Genomic DNA, 20596 nt, shown 5'->3' on the forward strand with positions numbered 1-20596 from the left:
ATGCTGGGAGAGAGAGAGCATGATGGAAAGACAAAGACAGTCACGAGAGCGCGAAAGAGATATGTAGAGAGGCAAAAGATAAGCCAGAGGTGTTGTGGGTCCTCAGGATGTGCAGTGAGCATGCAGGGCTTGATTGACTGTCCTGTGTGTGTGTGTGTGTGTGTGTGTACCTGCTGAGGGATCTGTTGCACTTTAGGCACTGGCAACTGCTGCACCTGAGCTCCCTTCTGGGAAGAGCCGGTGGCCTGAACTAACACACGCTGCAGGTGAGGGACACACACACACACACAAACGTAAAAATTAGACCCTTTTCTCTTTAAAAGGTCAGGTGCGTAATTGTTTCGATGTCAGAATGCCATTATCCCAGTTTAATATGGAAAGAAAACTAAGTAAGCCATTTTTGTGGCAATTTCCAAAACTTTTGTCTTAACCAATTGGTGTGAGCTTGGGGTGGGACTACCTATCTGTCCAAATAATGGAAGATGGGTGGCAGGGCGTTTCTTTGTTGTGTCAAATTTCACACATTTACAACCCAAAAAAAAAAAGAATAAAAACCACAGAGAAAATATTTATATCTTGAGAAAGATCACTGGAAAGTTTCGTTTATAAAAGTGTCGTCTTTGATCCAAACTGCAAGCACCATGAATGTTACATACTAGGAGTCTATATTTCATTCTGTGCTGGTTTTCATCAAATCCTCTAGAGCTGTCCAGGGAAATGTGATGCTCTACTCAAAATATTAACCAAAATTACATAAAAGACCAGTTTCTTTGGATGTGTAGTTGATCCAAACCCAACATCTCCCTCAGCAGCACCACGCAAAGATGCTGCTAATCATTTCAAGTGGCTTTGACAGATAAAGGGTGTGGGTGAGGAGAAATCTTTCATCGCTTCAGATGGGTCCAGTGCATATTGAAAATCATCTTTAAAGAGATTCAGACCGATGACAGAAGAGCTAAAGCAGCTCAGATTTTCAGATTAAACAGCTCATGTGGGAGGAGCTTCCTTAATTTTTATTATGCTACTTTTGTGCAGCAGTGTTTTGATAGATCGTACTGAGCCTGCTTACCTGTTGGGAGGCGGGAACGGGCTGAACCACTGGCGCCTGGGCTGAAATGGACGTTCTCAGCGCCACGGTGGATGCCGACTCTGAGCCGCCCTCTGACCGCTGCATGGTTTCTCCTGAGTGTGCGAGAGAGAAAGAGAAAATATTAAAAGGAAAAACAGTTGTTGCTTCCCAATTTGCGTACTATCCATATTATATAGCTTAACACTCCACACGCAACATTAGCATGTCAAAATCATTGTACCTAGCAATAGTATGCCAAAAGCGTGATTGCTTTTGCAAAGTGTGCATTTGTGCTAGGGATGGGACGATACGCTAATCTGCCAATTCAATACTGTCCCGATACTTGTGTGCCGATTCAATATATATTGCTATATATAACTATTGCGATTCGATATTACAATTTATTGTGATTTTGTTTGCTTATTAAAGACTAGACAATGGAAAATACCTGATCACACCCTTAAAGAGACTGTAAATGAGTCATATTAACAAAAACAATGCATCACATCTTTCTGAACTTTTATTACAGGAGCATACACATACACCGTGCATATTTTAAAATAACTTGACCCATGAAACTTTCAAGTACCAAAACCCTGAACTTGCACATGAATACAAGTCAAAAGTTCAACAAAATGAGTAGAAAAAAAAATACTTTCTGAAATAAAATAAAGTTCTATGTTACTTTGCATACAGTTTTAGTCACGTTTAGTCATGTTTTCCCGGCAGTGTGTAAAATACAAAGTGTTTCCACACATGGGATTCAAAACGTGAAGGTGCAGAAAGAATTCTCGAAGAGGTTTGATCCTCTGTCAGGGTTTTGCTTTCTCGCGTCGGCTTGAAACGTATACGACGTCATCTAATTCAGCGGCACTGCGCATGCAGACCGCTCGTTGTATGACAAAGCAGATGGATCCGCATGCTTTCGAATCACTCTCGACGTTACGGATTAGTTACATTTATTTTGTAATTAACTTACGTAATGCCGTTACATGTAACTAGTTTCACCCAACACTGATGCTAACAGATACTAATAACTCTTTCTTCAGCGTTAACAAATCAGTGTTTGAAAGTACAAACCAAATTAAATTTGAAACAATGAATTTGGCTAGGTTAAAAAGTATACAACATGGTTTATCAAGACACAAGTTTATGACAATAATGGTAGATTTGCAGTTTAGTTTACATAGTTTTAGTATGTAGTTGTTAAGTATTAGTTATGTTAATATTGCTACTAAGTATTGTTATAACTTAGCTCAAGATAATGTGTTTTTGGGATAACATTTTAACAAAATATTTGAAGAGGTTAGCATTAGCTCAATTATTTTTATTTGATCCAAATCAGAACAAACTAAGTATAACATTTTTTGAAGCACTGAAAAACAATGCAGTAAAAGTTCAAAATAAGCATAAAGGACAGCAATGTGTCAATTGCCATCTCAACATAATATTATATCACGAGATCCCTGCTGATTCCCACCACTACTAAAGATACGCGACACAATCAAACTGAGTGCCAACAGGTTGCTGGAGAAGATAAGAACGGCCCACTGAAATACAACTCCGCGAATGTGCCAGAAAAAGTGGGATACAAAGCGGCTTTTCACACTGTCTTCTTCGAAAGGACCAGGAGCTCAACCTACCCAAATCAGGCTGAGTCACCCGCATCCCCAGCAGGCCGCTCACCTCTGAACTCTATTATGGAGAAAAGAACAAAGGAGACATTAACAATCCCATCACAACTGCAACGTGGCCCCAATGAGTCGATGGGGAATTGGGCTCAAGTGAAGATTTGAGTTTGCCACTGTCGTCAAGATCCCGATGTAGCTCTCCAAACTCTCACAGCCGTTGATGGTGCACAGAACAACAGGAAAAAGTAGAAAAGAGTGACAATTGGAAACCAATCAGCCTCCCACAGAAAAAAAATCAAAAACAAAAAAGAATAGGAGGTGAGAGCAGGGGGAAAAACCACATACCCCCCAATCATGAAAAGAAAGAGCAAAGGGGGAAAAAAAGCTAAAATGGCAATGAGGCTGGTCCGCCCACTAGGATACTGATGATCTCCAGCGGTTGTTTGGAATGAGAGTCCGTCTCTAGGGGCTCCAATAATACAGCTGATATGAGGAAATTCCTCAATGCTTTGTAAACGTTTGTCGGTTGCTATGGTGAGGGATCCATGGCAACAATCCCTAACTCTACCACCCCCTTCCCCTTGTGCTATTCTTTTTTAAGCTCACACACAGGAACTTTCGGAGCGCTAGAGAGACAGACAGACTCAGAGACGGGGAACGAGAGCTACGGGGGGGCGCCGAGCTCTGTACATCTAAATAAGCTCTTTACCAGTCCAACGGTGCATTTACCACTCAACAGGTCCCAGAACAGCGTTTACGATGCACGCCTGCATTGATTGTGACTGACAAACAGCAGAGGATGTTGATCTGAGAGCTCATGCGCTTCGAGAGACCCCTTGACTGACAGTTTGTTGTTAAAAGTTTAAAATAGAGCAAAAGAGAAGCAATACGCTTCACACGCATGATTTAATCTGCAGGAAAAAATGGATGCTAATTACAGGCACTTAAAGTTTTCCTCTGGGAATAGAAGAATAAAGAATAAAAGCTAATTGTGTTTTCGGAGATCAGTAATATAGAAATAATGAATTCTCAAGTGTGAAGCTCTATTCAAAGGTAAATTAATTGGAGAAAAATTTAACTATCCCCGTTTTCAGAAAATAAAGGGATTGTGATGAATACAACAGATGAGTCAGTTCAGTAAAAAGCATGAACTCAGATGCCCTCTGTGGGTGTATCTGTCTTTCTTTTTTTTTTTTTTTTTTTAACACAGTTGACACACATTTGCGGTCTTCTTTATACAGAGTCAATACTGTGAAAATCCATTAAAAATAGGCCTGGGAGATAAAACGGTATCGATATTTATCGACGGTACACCTTCTTCGATAACGATATAATTTTTTTTCGATATAGCGCACAATATAGGCACGTGCTATGAGTGATGCAGACAGCACACACAAACAGACCTTGCATCAATTTCGAGAGGGATTTAGCTAAACAGATTAAAAAATGACTATGAAACTATGACAACACTCAAATATTTTAGCTAATCCGATTATGCTTTTTAATGATAAATCATCAAAAAACTCAAAGGGCGGTGGCTGGTAGAATTTTATGAATGACGTGGGTTCAAGTTCAGTGGATATCTGTGGACTTGCGGGCACCGATTATGTGTGGGCGTAATCACCCAGTCATCATCAGGCTGGAAGTCTTCCAGTTTGTTTACACCAGTTAGACGCGTGTAGATGGTCACAGTCATGCTTTCCAACTGGGCTTGCTGTATCAGTCAACAGGAGTTATTTGGTTCAAATCCCACAGACTTTGTCTAACTCTCACATGAACTAGACTGGTAAGGTAAAACACGAGTCATAATGCCAATAAGCTTCATCAGAACTCTCAGAGTAAACAGTATGAGTGTGCTTAGATCTTTTAAAAGAAAGGAATTTGCTTGAGGGGTGTTGCATTGGTTATAAATACGTCCTGGGCTGGCCCTGCCACAGTTATCTTTGGAGCTGATTCTGCCTACTGCTATTATTCCCAGAGAAAGGGAGAGATCGCTCATTGTGTGCCTTCAGGTGTTCGGAGAGAAATCTACAGCCTGTCAGTCTGGGTACTGAGCAGCACTTCTCAAATAGCTTTGTTGGGTCACCACTTGATGCCCAACATAAAATTTGGGTCTTGAAACAAAGTATGAAAAATTTCCTTAAAAGAGAAGTTCACTTCCAGAATAATAATTTCTGATAATTTACTCACCTCCATGTCATCCAAGATGTTCATGTCTGTCTTTCTTCAGTAGAAGAGAAATTAAGGTTTTTGAGGAAAACATTCCAGGATTTTTCTCCCTACTGTGGACTTTAATGGTGGCCAACGGGTTGAAGGTCCAAACTGCAGTTTAAATGCAGCTTCAAAGGGGTTCTGCATGATCCCAGGTGAGGAATAAGGGTCTTATCTATCGAAACAATCTGTCATTGTCTAAGAAAAATACAAATGTTTATACTTTTTGGAAGTACCGACCCAGTGTTTACAAAGCGAACGTGCAAAGAAAGTCAAATGCCCTCTAAAAGGTAAAACAAGTATGTTGTGAGAAAATGAGCCCTACCCAACTTTTTATAACCAAAGTATACAGATGAAGAACTAACCGCGCATGACTTTTCCAACATGATTACACAATGCGTGAAGACGCCCATGCGCATCGCAGAGGTAGTGCAAGATGAGCATTTGTGGTTAAAAAGTATATACATTTTTTATTTTTTAAGAAAATTACCAATCATTTCAATAGTTAAGACCCTTATTCCTCGGCTGGGATCGTGTAGAGCCCTTTGAAGCTGCACTGAAACTGCAATTTGGACCTTCAACCCATCGGTCACCATTGAAGTCCATTATATGGAAAACATTCCAGGAATTTTCTCCATATAATGGACTTCAATGGTGGCCAACGGGTTGAAGGTCCAAACTCAAAAACCTTAATTTCTTATCGACTGAAGAAAGAAAGACATGAACATCTTGGGTGACACAGGGGTGAGTAAATTATTGGTAAATTTTCATTCTGGAAGTGAACTGCTCTTTTAACTGAAATGTATCATAGCACATCAACTGCATAAATGATGTTCAACCTTGTTCACAAAACTAGTTCATGCTGGCATCTGCTGAATTCGATCTTAGAAATCCCCAAAAAAGCTTTTGAAAAATGTATATTTATTTTGCTATCTTAAATACACACAGCTATAAGGTTAGTTAGAATTCTTCACTGTCTGTGACCCAATAAGAACCTGTGAACTAGGGCTGGGCGATTTTGCAAAAAATTTAAATCTTGATTTTTCAAGAATGTTTGACCGATTCTCGATTTGTTTTACGATTTTTAACTAGTCAACTTGAAAATGTAACTACAACATGATTCAAGTTACTTTTTCTTTATTAACCCTCTAGTTAAAGAAAATTCTATTCTAAGTGCAGCACACATGAAGTTGTCAACATGATGTAAATGTTAAACAAATCACTTGTTAAATATCTTTGCAGAAAAGATGCATAAACTACAAGTACATATTGTACAAACTTGTCTTATACATATTATGTGTTCAGAAATAATAAGAGGAAAATGCTTTTAAAAAATTTCAAAAGTCACGGTAATTCAAATTCAAAATGACTGAAGGTATAACACCAGTAGACTATCACTAACTATAAATGTTCTGTAAAAACAACAGCAGCTTTCAACCTGTCACCATGATGCAAACATGTCTCATGCATGAAACGCCATTCTAAAAATAATGCGCTCAAGTTAAAAGTAGTTCACTCCCATCTTCTTGCATGTTTTACCTATTCCACTGCCCACATCGCATCTTGGTCAACACAAAAGCGCATTCTGTGTGAATGGCGCTTAGCGCTATATTAATGGTCCTTCACAGAGCGCGTCACACGTGAGCGGTTAATCACGTGCGCCAACATGCGGCTGGATCATTCGTTTCTCTTTACTGTTATCACCGGCATATTGTCAAAGTGTCTAATTCTAACATTTGGTAATATTTCTATTCAAAATCGCGATTCCTCGATTTCTAAAAAATACAATCGTGGCAAAACAATAAATTCGAATTAATCGATCAAATCGGGAAAATCGCCCAGCCCTACTGTGAACTATTTTTGCATCACAACCTCCCAGAACCACTAGATTTTTTTTCAATAACAATAATAATGAGAACGAGTGAAGCGGGCTAGTTAGTCGTGCATGTCAATCTCATCTAAGCTCCTAGAGAAGGTTAAAAGTCACACAAATTCCCCACCAGCAGCTACGGGCCGCACAAAAGCAGAAAACAACAGGAGCACACCGGCACTTTGGTGTGAAGAGTGAGAGAGGCCTGTCCTCAACAGGCTTCTGGTTTATTACAGTAGAGCAGAGACTCCCAGCCACACGACACAAGCGCTCACCTCAGCTGAACACAAATGAGCTATTAAAGACCGCCACAACATCGCAGCCATTTCCTTCCGTTCCCATTAACCGGAGTGTGACGAGAGAAATCCTCTCCTGGAAGTATGCTGGCAATAAACCAGGCCTAGCCTAAATGACAAGGAAAACATAAAGTGATACCTGTGATTGAGGTGAGTGTTGAGAAGAGGGTTTAGACACATCTGTCACAGACAGATTGACCTTAAACAACACTCGATCAGGGCAAAGCACAAGCAGATGTTCAATTAAAAACAGGAGCCCACAGTCTTGGCTCTTGTTTGCACTGGCCCACATTGTTTGCAGAGCAACAACGGTTGCTAGTGGCAACACCGTCCACTCCCGTTTCCAGGAGCCTGTTGCTATGCAACCAACAGAATACTTCCCAAACCAAACAATGCCATCCCCCAAGTGATCCTTCTATCTCACATTAACCAGAAACTTAGAACAATAAATACATAAGCTATTACTCTGACCCTTTGCAGCGGAGGCAGGGACTCGGGAGGGAAAAAAAACATGTGCCGTTATAGCGAAAAATCGACAAAAAGCTGTACTTCAGAACTTACAAGAACTTTCTCTGGTATGGCATGCTGACAGGGAATGTTAAAGCCATCAGAAAGACAAAAAAAAGAGTCAAGAAAAGAAAAGCCGCTACAAGTCATCCTTGCACTTACACACTCCAAATACAACAATCACTTTGTAAACGAAGCCTCAAATTACTTTTCCAACTAAATAATCCAGACGTTCTTGACAGATTTGCAGTTTGGAAATAGACTCTGATTGCTTTTATGACCCGCCGGAAGCTTCGAACAGCCGTGCAATAAAGCAGAGACACTTGTTGCTATTAAAGGGCCATCTATACTGGACATCTGTGTCCAACAAGCTGGGCTGATGCTCTGCAGATACACACTTACGCAGCTTTGAAAAACACACACCAAATGCTCTATATCTATGATATAGATCATCCATCCATACCAACTGCAAATACGAAGCTTGAACCTGGAGGTTATTAAGAAAGCGTGATGTATGTGACTTATCTAGGGCCCTATGATTTCCACAATGCAGAAAACATGGACGGAATCCAGTCATTTTCCAAACAGAATTTACAGTATAATGCGGAATGTCACGGAATATGCCAAATTTTTAAAGGATAAATCAAGAGTAGTTCAGCACAGTTAAATCAAAACATGACATGGACTATTGTCTGTGAATATTAAGCCACAAAAAGACTATTTAAATATGAATCCTGCATGTTCTGCGTGTCTGTATGAATGAATGGCGCAGACGAGTGCTTTCGTTTACTACACACATACTGAAGCGCGTGTGATGCTCCCGATGTTTTCAGCCTCTGTATGGGTACATGAACAATCTCTAGAACTGCTCTGAGAGTAGCTACATTTTACCGTTTCTTTTGAGAAAATCTATTGTCCTATCATATACAATCAGAAACTTAGTCTTCAGAGCAATAATAATTATAAATATTTTTTAAAATATATATTTACCAGAATTTATTTAGCAGAAACTTCTAAATACACAACACAGTATTTCTGGAAAAAAAGAAAGAAATAAAATAAATTGTTTATAAAATTGATTAATTAGAGATACTTTTGATTATTACAATTTAATGAAACTATTAAAATGGAATCCAGAAAACAATAATGGAAAACACAGTATTTGGTAAAAAAAAAAAAAAATTATAATAATAATAAATAAATGAATTTCGGGGGGAAAAATTTTATTTAATTTAATAATTAAATTTTTTATAATAAATTGCTGTTAAATTGTGTAAGTTTCATGATTTCAATTAATTAGACATGCTTTTTAAATAATAAAAAATTAATCTAACATTACAAGACAGTAAAAACTGAAAAAAAAATGGAATTTGGGAAAAATAAAAACGTTTTACTTAAATTTCACAGTGCCCTACATATATACTGTGTTAAAGATCCGAGGCACAATGAGAAAATTCTCTAAGAGAGGCAGTTCTTCAGATCTATTTCAATATCTAATGAAATAGATCCCACCCTCTCCCCCCCAAAACAGTCACATACGCCAAACCCTCAATCTTCAATTGCCGACACAACCCTAGTCCATCCGTCGCCAGCACACCAAAAGCAAAGGGCTCTGCAGCCAGGGAGAATCGGTCGAGCGTTGCCATGGAGACCATTTGTTCACACTTACAACTCTACAATTCCTATCCTCTCTCCTCCTCCTCCTCCTCCTCCTCCTCCTCCTCCCCTCACCACCCCCCCCCAGTAACCCTTTCCAGATTTCCGCACCACCCCCAACCCGGAATGGAGGATGATTCCGAAAGGGGGGTGGTGTGTTGTAAAAGATAAAGCTTACCTTTGGAACAAAGACTATGAGAAGGTGAAGGAGAAGACTGTTAAACGTGTCTGCTTCCATAGTGATAATTGCCCTTTCTATCTGTTTTTTTATAATAGTGATGACAAAATTGTGGAACGCCACTCCAGTTTTTATTGTTACACCACCTTGTTGCCCATAGCGATACAAAAACAGAGGATCGTGCTGCGAAAAAGAAGTCTCTCACAGCAGGTGTCTGTTTGGGGTGCAAAAATATACATCCTGGTAACTACACCCAGTGACACATGCAGGAAAGCTGTTCGGGGATGAGTTTTTCAGAAACGTAAGAGATTCCAGCTTGCCGAGTTTCTGCTGCGGGCTTTATATTGCAACAGTGCAACAAGTTCTGGCTAGCAAACAAGACGCTCGATTAAAAGAAAAGCACTATTAAATGCACAGTCTGCTTTAATATGCATTGCTTTTAGATGCAGTAAAACAACAGTCCCATTTCTCATTGAAAAACCTCTTTGGAAGACAGTGAGGCGAAGATTACCAGACTACCAATGCTAAATGCCAAATGGCATCAGGTCAACAGTAGCCAATATATTTAAGAGGGAAGGAAGACAGAAACTTCCTAAAGTGATTCTGTCACACCACATTGTCTCCACATTACGTCTGTACCTCAATGCTCGGATTTCAGAGTCATGCAGACGGAGGAATCAATCTTTTGATAATCTGCAAGAACAACATGGCCTTTACTCTATACCTACTTTGACTGACTTGATTCCATCTCAACAACAATTAGATTATCGCACGCCCTTCAAGATCTTATGAGTCAGTGTGGCGATCTCTACAGCTGTACGTGAAAAGCTTCCACACGTTTAAACTTCCTGATTTATAGTCGGCTGTTACCACCAAACAGACAGACACTGTCTAAAAGACACATGAGACTACATTAAATTTGCTTTGCTGTATCTGTTAGCACATTTCAACACAAGACAGGTTCTGAGTAGGGCTGGGCGATATGACGATATTATCGTATATCGACGATGTCTCATAAGTATAACGATGTCGATGTCAACAGTCAGGTTGCAAACGGATGAAGACATTAGTAGGCTTCTCAGCTCACCCCTTTAACATGCACGCGTTCTGAGTTTAACACTGAATATTATATTGTGGGTGTTGTATTTTGATTAATAAAATAAAAATTATAAAAATTACAATACAAAAATGAAATTTAAATTACCCTGCTTTTAAATAAAGCGGTTACTTTTATTTAGTTAAAAATGGGCCAAAAGAGACCTCCGAACTAGTAGGCTACCAGAAAGGGAAAAAAAAAACCCTTATCGTTTTTGCTCAGAATTCGTTTTTAATCCCTGCATGATTTTAGTCATACATGATAAATATTAAATACGTTATAGCTTGACTACAACAAGTTTAAAAACAACACTGCAATTGTTATAATTAAGGAAATTAAACTTACCATCATGAAAGGTGTCTACACCAGCGATAATGCCAAAAAGAAAGAGAAACAAATATGCAAAATAGGCATACTTTATTCAAGACATTATTATATGACATCAACATGCATTTATCATTCTTACAATCACCGCCAGAATGTCCAACTTCACCATGATGAACTTAAAATTGGGTTCTATTATTTTTCCTTAATAGTTCTCCTCAAAAAACGAAATTCATTTCAAACACAAATTTGATAAGAACAGAGTGGACATTATTAGCAACACCAAAATAATTTAAAATTTAACATTTTCTGTTAGTTTAAGCACAAACTAGGAAAAGTAAAACCAAACTTTGTGGCAATAATTAAGACCAAACTGAACATGGTGTGTGTTTATGGTGCATGTCGGCAATGTTGTCTCGGCAGGGGCGGGGCATGGTGGAGGTGGGGCTTAGGTAGACGACATTATCGGATATCGCGATATCGCCCAGCCCTAGTTCTGAGGAAGTCTAGCTCATCAAGCATCTTGCCCAAGTATCACATTATGTAATTCAGTAAGTCATGTCAACATCGGATGGTTTATCTGGATTGTGTGCACCAAATCATCCAGGCTAAGGACATAACCAATATAAATGGTTTGACTGATATCTATTTATTTCTATTCTATTCTATTTATTTGTACTCAAGGTGCAGTCACATTCAAGTCATTTCAGTTTCACATGTCTTGCTCACTTTTCCGTGAACAACTGCGCATAAATCACAACTGGGACTAATGAAATTCATTATTAACGGCAATCGCATTAAGGCTCATATTTTAATATGTTCTTTTCATTTATTAAGAATTATAAGCGTGTTTATGATGTGATTTAGCCTATGCTTAAGTTTTGTATTGCTTTCAGAAAGGATGCGCGTTCTCGTCTTTTTTTTCTGTTAACTATTGCGTTGCGTGTCTGTTTTTCTTCAAAGCACCAACTTAGAATGCCTAATTTTGGTTTGCTTGCTTGTGTTTCATGAGAAAATAAACCTACCTGATGTAATAGATTTAATGCGGGTGCAGTTCGCGACTCGCAGTCTTTGTCAAACGGGTCTGGTCTGGTACAGAATTAAATGAGTGCTGCTGTTGGATAATGGGTCGAGTGTTCTGTTAAGTACTGCTGGTGCACGTTTACCAAACAGGATCAGTGCAGGACTTTGCTTTAAACTGCTCATGTGCGCAATGCGCCATTTACAGGTATTTCCCTAAACCGCCGGTGCCACACAGCTCATATATTTTTCCGCCAAGGGATGAGAACTTAATAATTACGAAAACAATTATTTATTTTTGATAATTATTATTTTATTTCAGTTAGTTTTTCAATAACTGTTGTTAGTTTCGTTTCGTTTTAGTTTTTCAATTATTTTGTCATTTTTATTTTATTTCAGTTTACGAAATTGTTTTTTCATCAATCGTTTTAGTCTTAGTTTTAGTTTTTGTTTACAAAAATAACCTTGCTGTGAAGTTGCACTGAAACTGCAATTTGGACCTTCAAACAATGGGCCCTGTTGAAGTCCACTATTTGGAGAAAAATCCTTGAATGTTTTCCTCAAAAACAATTTCTTTTTGACTGAAGAAAGAAAGACATGAACATCTTGGATGACATGGGAGCGAGTAAATTATCAGGACATTTTTATTCTGGAAATGAACTAATTTAATATCTGTCCTACAGATAATGGCAACATTTTGTTTCAAATGTTTAGAAACATTACACTTTGTTATTGTTAATAACAATAATTTCTATTAATAAAATAAAAAATAATGAATAACATGTTTTAATGTTGTAATCTAATAACTTACTTAGTTATCACTGTGTCAAAAAAACTGGGGGAAAAAAATTTAATCAAAACCAAATCAATGTCAATCAAGTATAGGTTTCAGGCATGAAAGACAATATCAGTCAATGTCTAATATGTAAAGTACTACTGCTTATCTACAATTTCATATGCCCATGTTCACGAATGACATCCAAGTGTTTACAAGCATCTGATTCTCATTGGTTCAAGAAACAATGATAGGCGTGTTCTGTTTATGGGCATTCTGGGTAAAAGTGATAGTTAAGATATCACAGTCATCTGAATAATCCAGCTGTGTCATTACTGCGAATTATAATAAATATTAGGAGAAGAGAGTAAATTTTTCTGCATGGAAAACTGTGTTTATTGTAGTCCTATAAATGACTGTGGCACTATTTGTAATTTAAGAGACCTTCTGACTGGTTGGACGCTGTGTAAATTTTTTAATAAACAAAAAGGAACAACCAGGTTCTGTTGGGGGGGGGGGCGGCAGAACAACTGTTTGACAAGTTCTGCATACAATAGACTGATTACACAGAGGGCAACGGAGGAGTCACACAGGGTTCAGGCCTTACAGAGTCAACAAGCTCTTCCCTCTGCATCTATTCAGGGGCATAGAGAGGCATGAATGGGTAGGCTGAAGTGCTCATCTGCACACAGGCATGATAACTACAGAGATGTTAGCCTTGGAGGAAAAGTCCTCAATAAATGCTCTTTTTCTGAGGGTCTGAGTGTACTGGAGTGAACCTTCTACAGGATGAACGGAGTCTGACACTAAAGTGTGCCAAACCTCGTAGTGATGGATATTAAACAAAACAGAAGACAGAAATTTAGTATGTTCTAAATAAAGACTTTTTCTGCTTAAACTAAATAAAGTAAATATTTAGTTTCAAGACATTGTCCTAAATTATGGACACTGTAAGAAGAACATCAAGGGCTACCAACAAGAAAACTGGAAAACGGACAGGAAAACACCAGTCGTATAATATGCAACAGTAAAAAGAGGGGACATTAGAGGGACTGTCCATGTCTCCAGACTATGAGAGAAGGCAAGAGAGAGGAGGTCATTGTGATGCAAATGTCACAGCCCAGTGTGCTGTTTGTGGCAGGAAATTTAATTAGCAGTTGTGGAGCTACGATACAAAGCAGGTGGAATGTAAAGAACGCTCGGACGAGGAGCGGTTTGAGACGAATGAGGGGGTTGAATGCTGAGGGAGAGGCTCTTGTGAGCAACACATTTCAGTCTCAGACAAGTCTCAGCCTGCTGCTCAGACATCTCACAGCCAAATCACTCGTTTCCTTGTCTTTCTTTTTTTCCCCCAAAGAAAATCAGAGGGATCAGATCACTTTGCCTTGACGTATCCATTCATCAAATGGTTCTAAGAGCTAGTTCTAAGAGCTATGTGAAATATTAGAATCAAATGTAATTTTCTGAAGGAAATTTGAGTGGTGCGAACAACATCACAGACATTGTGAGTGATTGCCAGAATGTTGCTATGTGGCTGCTAAGGAGTTCTGAGTGACTTTTTGCATGTTGCTAGATGGTCACTAGGGCATTCTGGGTCATTGCCTACTGGCCTGAGTCAAAGGAGGCTGTCTTTCTGATATTGAAATTAGTGGATTTTTGGATGGCTAGTGCCGATATCTTAGAAAGCTGGGTGGCCAATTTATACAATAAGATATATAAATAAATAAATAAATAAATAAATATAGTAAACAACATAAACTTTAGGGCTGTGTATAACCAGCAAAGTCACGATACGATACGTATCACGATACAGAGGCCACGATACGATACGAATCACGGTGCGGGACTGCACTGAATTTCACCTCAAAAGAATTTAGTAAAACAGCTGTTTATGAAACACTGCATACTATAGGGCTGTTGCTAATTATTAAGGGCCTCCATAACTGTACCACAGTACTATATAGGTAATGGCATATGTTTCATGTTTACATTGGGCACTCCCCACCAGGTACAAAATTCAGATTTTTTTGCATCTTGTTTTTAAGCCCATAAATAATAATGTACTCATTCTAATAAATTTATATTGTAATGCACTCATTCTAATATACTTTAAAAAAAATCATATTTACATTGCTGGTAGGTTATCATTGCACAAATTAATACACTCTCTGCAATTAAAAAATAATAAAAAAAATTTAGAAGAGTTCTAAACTAATGCGCTGTCTTCTGTATCTTAACACACACACAAACACACACACACACACACACACAAACACAAACTCAGTCACTCACACAGACCACGTTGCGGCCACACTCAAGACATTCAGGAACAAACTTTTTAGCGCTGCCCATCAATTTTATCAACTAAATAGCTTAATCACTCAAGAGCTACATTATCTTTCTCAACAAGGAGCTGGTAACATCATTATTTCTGAAGGAATTAAAGCCACAGCTTCACTGTTAATAGAGAAACGCGGCAAAACGGTGGTAACATACGTCACAATATCGATGCAGGGCCAGCTGTATCGATACTCATATTGTCAAATCTCTGTGACGATACATCGTCGTATCAATGTATCGAACACAGCACTAATAGACATAATTGCACAGTTTGAGGTTTGTAAGGTTTTGTGGAATTAAATGCCTAATAGATATTCAAAGACTTGTTTAAATTATTTAAATGTATATTTTCTTTATGTCGACAGTATATTAAAAAGTATTATAGCATTTGCCTTTCTGTTAGACAGAACTGTTAAAGACAGTGCCTCTTGTTCATCTATGCTCAGGCACTGGGTTCTCAGCGCTGTCAAAAGGGATAGTTCACCCAAAAATAAAAATTCTGTCATTAATTACTCACCCTCTTGGTTTTCCAAACCCGTAAGACCTTTGTTCATCTTCGGAACACAAATTAAAATATTTTGATAAAATCAGAGAGCTTTCGAGCACTTCACGCTTCCGTCGTGGAACGCGTTAAGCCCCATTCACATGAACACAGAACGATAACTATAAATATAATGATAAAGATATAGCTCTAAAAATCATTCTCAATATTAAAGAATAGCAGAGTCCACACGATAATGATAAAGGCACAGAAAAACAATATGTTGGAATCACTTTCAGAACTATTTTTTCAGCTGATGAATGATACAAACATTGACAGCTAATCAGAATCCATCCTGCTATAATTAGCTCAAGAATTTAAAGTGCCAGACGCGTGTGCACGGAGAATAAACAGACAATATCGTTCATTGGTGTGGACGCTAATATCGTTATCTTTATAGTAGGGTTGTGCCAATAGAATCGTGTATCGACGATAGCAGATGTCTTTGTCGATAGTCAAGACGAGATTAGGCTCATTCTCCTATTAATGTATTAATAATAAAAAATTATTATTATTATTATTAGGCGGCCCATTAGAATTCGGCTATTATTATCAAATTGCCCCACTTTTTCATTCAGCACTGTAATTCACACACACGCGCGCGCGCGCACACGCAATTGAGGAGCCTGTAGCCGGTGAAGGAGTCTCCAACCACAAACACACACGTACATCATCTGTTGATATAAGGTATTTCGTTGCACTTTAACAAGTAATCTGAACGGCCTATATATGTGCAATATTTTAACTGAGCCCTCACTAACTGAGTTTAATGCCACAGTTATGTTAGAACGTGTCTCATTCTTGTTTCTGTGGTGGTGCGTCGGGCTCGTCATGGGGCGCGCGGTCCGGAGTGCTGTATGACTGATGTATCCGTTTAATTAAAAATTTACTCCAAATATATGAACTTACCTGTTTTAAATACTTTATATTTAACATGTTCATTTATGTCCAATATTTAGTGTTAAACTGTTGGTCTTTAAAATAAATCTACTTTTGATTTTCACCATTGACTGATTTTGCAGACCAGACTGATAACTTCCGTGCTCTGATCATACAGTCTATGGCTCTGATGCGGCAAACTTGTTACAGGACGCGCGGTCCTAATAGCGATGTATGACTGTTGTATCCGAATATATAAACTAGCTGTTTTAAATATTTTTGTATTTAACATGTTAGTTTATCAGTATGTTTAAAAGTATATTATTTAGATTCATGGTGCTTCCATAGGCTCCCTCTCAGTCGCGCGTGTGGGGTTTAAAACACCAAATAGTTATGAAATAGCCTATGACAAGTACAGAGAGTCTCTCTTTTGCCCCCACCCAACCATGCACGATAATATCGTCTATCGGCGATCTCACGGACTGGCGATATGACGATTTGAAAAATGACCATATCGCCCAACACTACTTTATAGTTATCATTCTTGGTGTGACTGGGGCTTAAGACTTTAGTCAGAAAAGTCTAAACATTAATCTCTTAATTTTACAGCAAGTAGTGAAACTTACCCAAAATAAAGGCTTAAACATCTTTAAAAAAAAAATGCACATTTAAGGAACTACTCTTTTGGTGAAAGTTTTCAGAGCAGTGCGTGATTTTCTGTCTTTCTTTTGTTGCTTGATTAACATCAATGACTCGGACAATAGCAACTAAATTAGGCTGCTATCCCTTTAAAACCGAATGCACAGCTGCAATGGATGCAATGTACTGATACACGTTCTCCCTACTGTTTACTAGAGGTCGAACAATGTATCGGTTTTGCCGATTAATCGGCACCGATAGTTGAATGCTGGAACTATCGGTTATCTGCAAAAATCCATGCCGATAGTTGGATTTAAATGCAGTTTTCCGGGTTGCGTCCATTGTTGGAGCGGCTGAGAAGGGTCTGCAGTCATTACACAGTGCTAGAGCGGCCTCTAGTGGTTGAAATCACTGACAGCACGTGTTATTTGTTTAGACACGTGATACTGCACGCTGAAAAGAGTGGGGAAACTTCAGACGTGGATTTAAATGCAGCCGACAGAAAATGCCGTGCCACAGAGCGCCATTCACATAGTTTTCCTTTAAATTACATTATATTAGTCCCAAATCGTTGTTATTGTACATAATGCAAAAATCCATGCCGATAGTTGGATTTAAATGCAGTTTTCCGGGTTGCGTCCATTGTTGGAGCGGCTGAGAAGGGTCTGCAGTCATTACACAGTGCTAGAGCGGCCTCTAGTGGTTGAAATCACTGACAGCACGTGTTATTTGTTTAGACACGTGATACTGCACGCTGAAAAGAGTGGGGAAACTTCAGACGTGGATTTAAATGCAGCCGACAGAAAATGCCGTGCCACAGAGCGCCATTCACATAGTTTTCCTTTAAATTACATTATATTAGTCCCAAATCGTTGTTATTGTACATAATGAATTGTGTATTGTGCATTTTCAGCAAAACGTTTGTCTTTCTGTGGCTCTAATAAAGTCTGTGTGCTTCATTCTAACTTCCGAACCACACAGCAGATTCGTTCTGAATGAATCTCTTCCCAAATCATCCCTCCCTAACATTTTCGTCTCGTTTTTATTAATTGACGAAAATGTAGGGTTGTGCCGATAGAATCGTGTATCGACGATAGCAGATGTCTTTGTCGATAGTCAAGACGAGATTAGGCTCATTCTCCTATTAATGTATTAATAATAATAAAAAATTATTATTATTATTATTATTAGGCAGCCCATTAGAATTCGGCTATTATTATCAAATTGCCCCACTTTTTCATTCAGCACTGTAATTCTCACACACACGCGCGCGCATTTAGTTCTAGAACTAAAGCGGTGCGAAAGAGCCTTATGTTAGCTTATGTCCCGCCGGTTCATATGTACGCATCTAACTTCCGAACCACACAGCAGATTCGCTCTGAATGAATCTCTTCCCAAATCATCCCTCCCTAACATTTTCGTCTCGTTTTTATTAATTGACGAAAATGTCAATAGATTTACATCATAGTTTTTGTCATTCAAAAAGATTTTTAGTTCGTTATAGTCTCGTTGTCGTCGGTGAAAAACAATGTTGACGAAAATTATTCATCAACTAAATTAACACTGCACGTAAGAGAAGAAATTGCTGAATAAAGTCATTATTTTTGTTTTCTTTGCGCATAAAAAGTATTGTCGCAGCTTCACAAATTAAGGTTGAACCACTGACGTCACATGGATTATTTTAGCGATGAACGTGGTAGTTGCGTTGGTGTCTAGGCAGGGTCAGCAAGCTCTTGGATTTCATTAGAAATATCTTAATTTGTGTTCCAAAGATGAATGAAGGTCTTCTATGAATTTGGAACGGCATGAGGGTGAGTAATTAATGACAGAATTTTCATTTTTGGGTGAAAAATTATTACCATTTATTATTTAACCCCTATAACATTTTCTGTTATTTTTCTGTCTAATAGAAAGGCAAAAGCTATGAATACTTTTTACCACCAATGTATCAACCAATAATAGGTATCACCCAATAAAAGCAATCATCTGCAATACTGATCAGGGCCGATTATATCTTGTCATGCAAAAGGGAAAGGAAAAACGTATCAGACTGAAACTTGTATGTGAATAAAATGTCTCATGTTCAATTTAGGGCTGTTGGAGTTAACGCAATAACACATTAATGCAATCTCACTTAAAAAAGAGCACCGTTAAGCAGGTTCTGTTTGACCTTATGAATCACCTGTAGTTCAAGCCAGGGTTGCCAATAAAACACTTAACACTGCATTTACTACAGGAAAGTTATACAGTGTTCCTTCAGGACAGAGAAAACTGAAAGTCTGATTGCTTTGATAATTGCTTAAATAGCTCAAATCTCCTCAACAAGCCGCAGGATTTGAGCCATCATTCATGTTTGTAGCACAAATGATAAGGGTTGAGTTGTGAAGCAAAATTTAATACTAAGAGTTAGGAGCTTGTTCAAACCCCTAAGCCGATTTATGACAATAATAGAGCTAAAACAACAATTTGTACACAATTATCAAACAGAATCTTCTTGGCTCCATGTCAACCTGTCAGTTTTGTGTAAAGTTACAGGAGGATGCCATTTCTGCCACATTAGTGTGAGAGATAAGCTAAAGAGATAATTACAGCCATATAAACACAATAACAAAACACGATAATGATATCTATGGAGACATGAAAGTTTTCAATCATCAACAGTGCTGCTCACGCTGCCAGGACAGCCTAAATCCTGATTTCTAAATACACTTTTGGCAGTGCCAAAACAATGCATGCACATATCAACTAAGATCAGCTTAATCAGCGTGTTTTGTATAATCTATTAATGCTTTTGATCCAAGTTTTATGATGCCCTTACAGCACAAGGGCAGCTGCCAAGTGGGTACATCAGCGCGCTCTGCTCCGGGCCGAGCTTCGTCCACATGGGCTAAACACAGCACAGGCTTAATCATGCGCACATACACATAGGCAAAAATTTAAATTCGGTCATCAATAATGTTGTTCTGAACGTGTACAACTTTGTTTCTTTTGTGACGCAAATAAAAATATATTTTGAAGAATGTTTTAACTGATTTTGTCTACACAACTAAAGTCAGTGGGTTTCAAAATAGCAGTGGACTCCACTGAATGTATAAAACATCTTTTTCTGTGATCCACAGAAGAAAGAATGTCATTCATGTTATTTCTGAGTGATTGTCTATAAGTGCTATAGACTATAGATTTCTAGTTTTCTGTCACCCGATAAGAGTTGGTCACTTAATGTACAGTAATATTATCGATTTGAGAACAAAATTAGAACTGGAGCTGAAAAACAACACTATTGTCTTCTATAGAGTTTCTTAAAGCTAAAGTGAAAGGATTTCATAGTTGATTAACTTTACATTTATTGAACTGAATCGACTCTGAACTGACTTGAGCTGAATAAGAACTACTTTATAGCCCAATTTGAATTGGTCTCATATTTGATGAATTTTGTTTCTGCTATTTTCCTGTTTATTACAGTGAAACTGCTTTGAAACAAGCTTTATTGTATAAAGTGCTATATAAATAAAGGTGACTTGACTTGACTGTACTTTATAAACACCTGCCAGTACTGACGCTTCA

At 38.2% G+C, this 20596-nt stretch overlaps 1 protein-coding gene across 5 annotated transcripts in view; it reads right to left on the minus strand.

The window, feature by feature from the left end:
* The window catches only part of rfx2 (regulatory factor X, 2 (influences HLA class II expression)), a 45678-nt gene that overhangs the window by 18687 nt on the left and 6395 nt on the right, over positions 1 to 20596 (minus strand). For 2 of the 5 annotated variants that reach the window (XM_016273044.1, XM_016273041.1), the window contains exons 2-4: positions 2713 to 2764; positions 1070 to 1182; positions 171 to 260 (exon numbers count right to left, since the gene is read on the minus strand). In XM_016273044.1, the coding sequence (XP_016128530.1) occupies positions 171 to 260; positions 1070 to 1182; positions 2713 to 2737 (228 nt within the window). In that variant the 5' untranslated portion in view covers positions 2738 to 2764. Of the gene's footprint in view, positions 1 to 170; positions 261 to 1069; positions 1183 to 2712; positions 2765 to 9418; positions 9436 to 20596 lie in introns of those variants that run through there. The other 3 variants (XM_016273042.1, XM_016273043.1, XM_016273045.1) reach the window with 3 other exon arrangements.

This window comes from Sinocyclocheilus grahami, unplaced genomic scaffold, assembly GCF_001515645.1.
Source record: "Sinocyclocheilus grahami isolate Dianchi unplaced genomic scaffold, SAMN03320097.WGS_v1.1 scaffold75.1, whole genome shotgun sequence".
Lineage (NCBI taxonomy): Eukaryota > Metazoa > Chordata > Actinopteri > Cypriniformes > Cyprinidae > Sinocyclocheilus > Sinocyclocheilus grahami.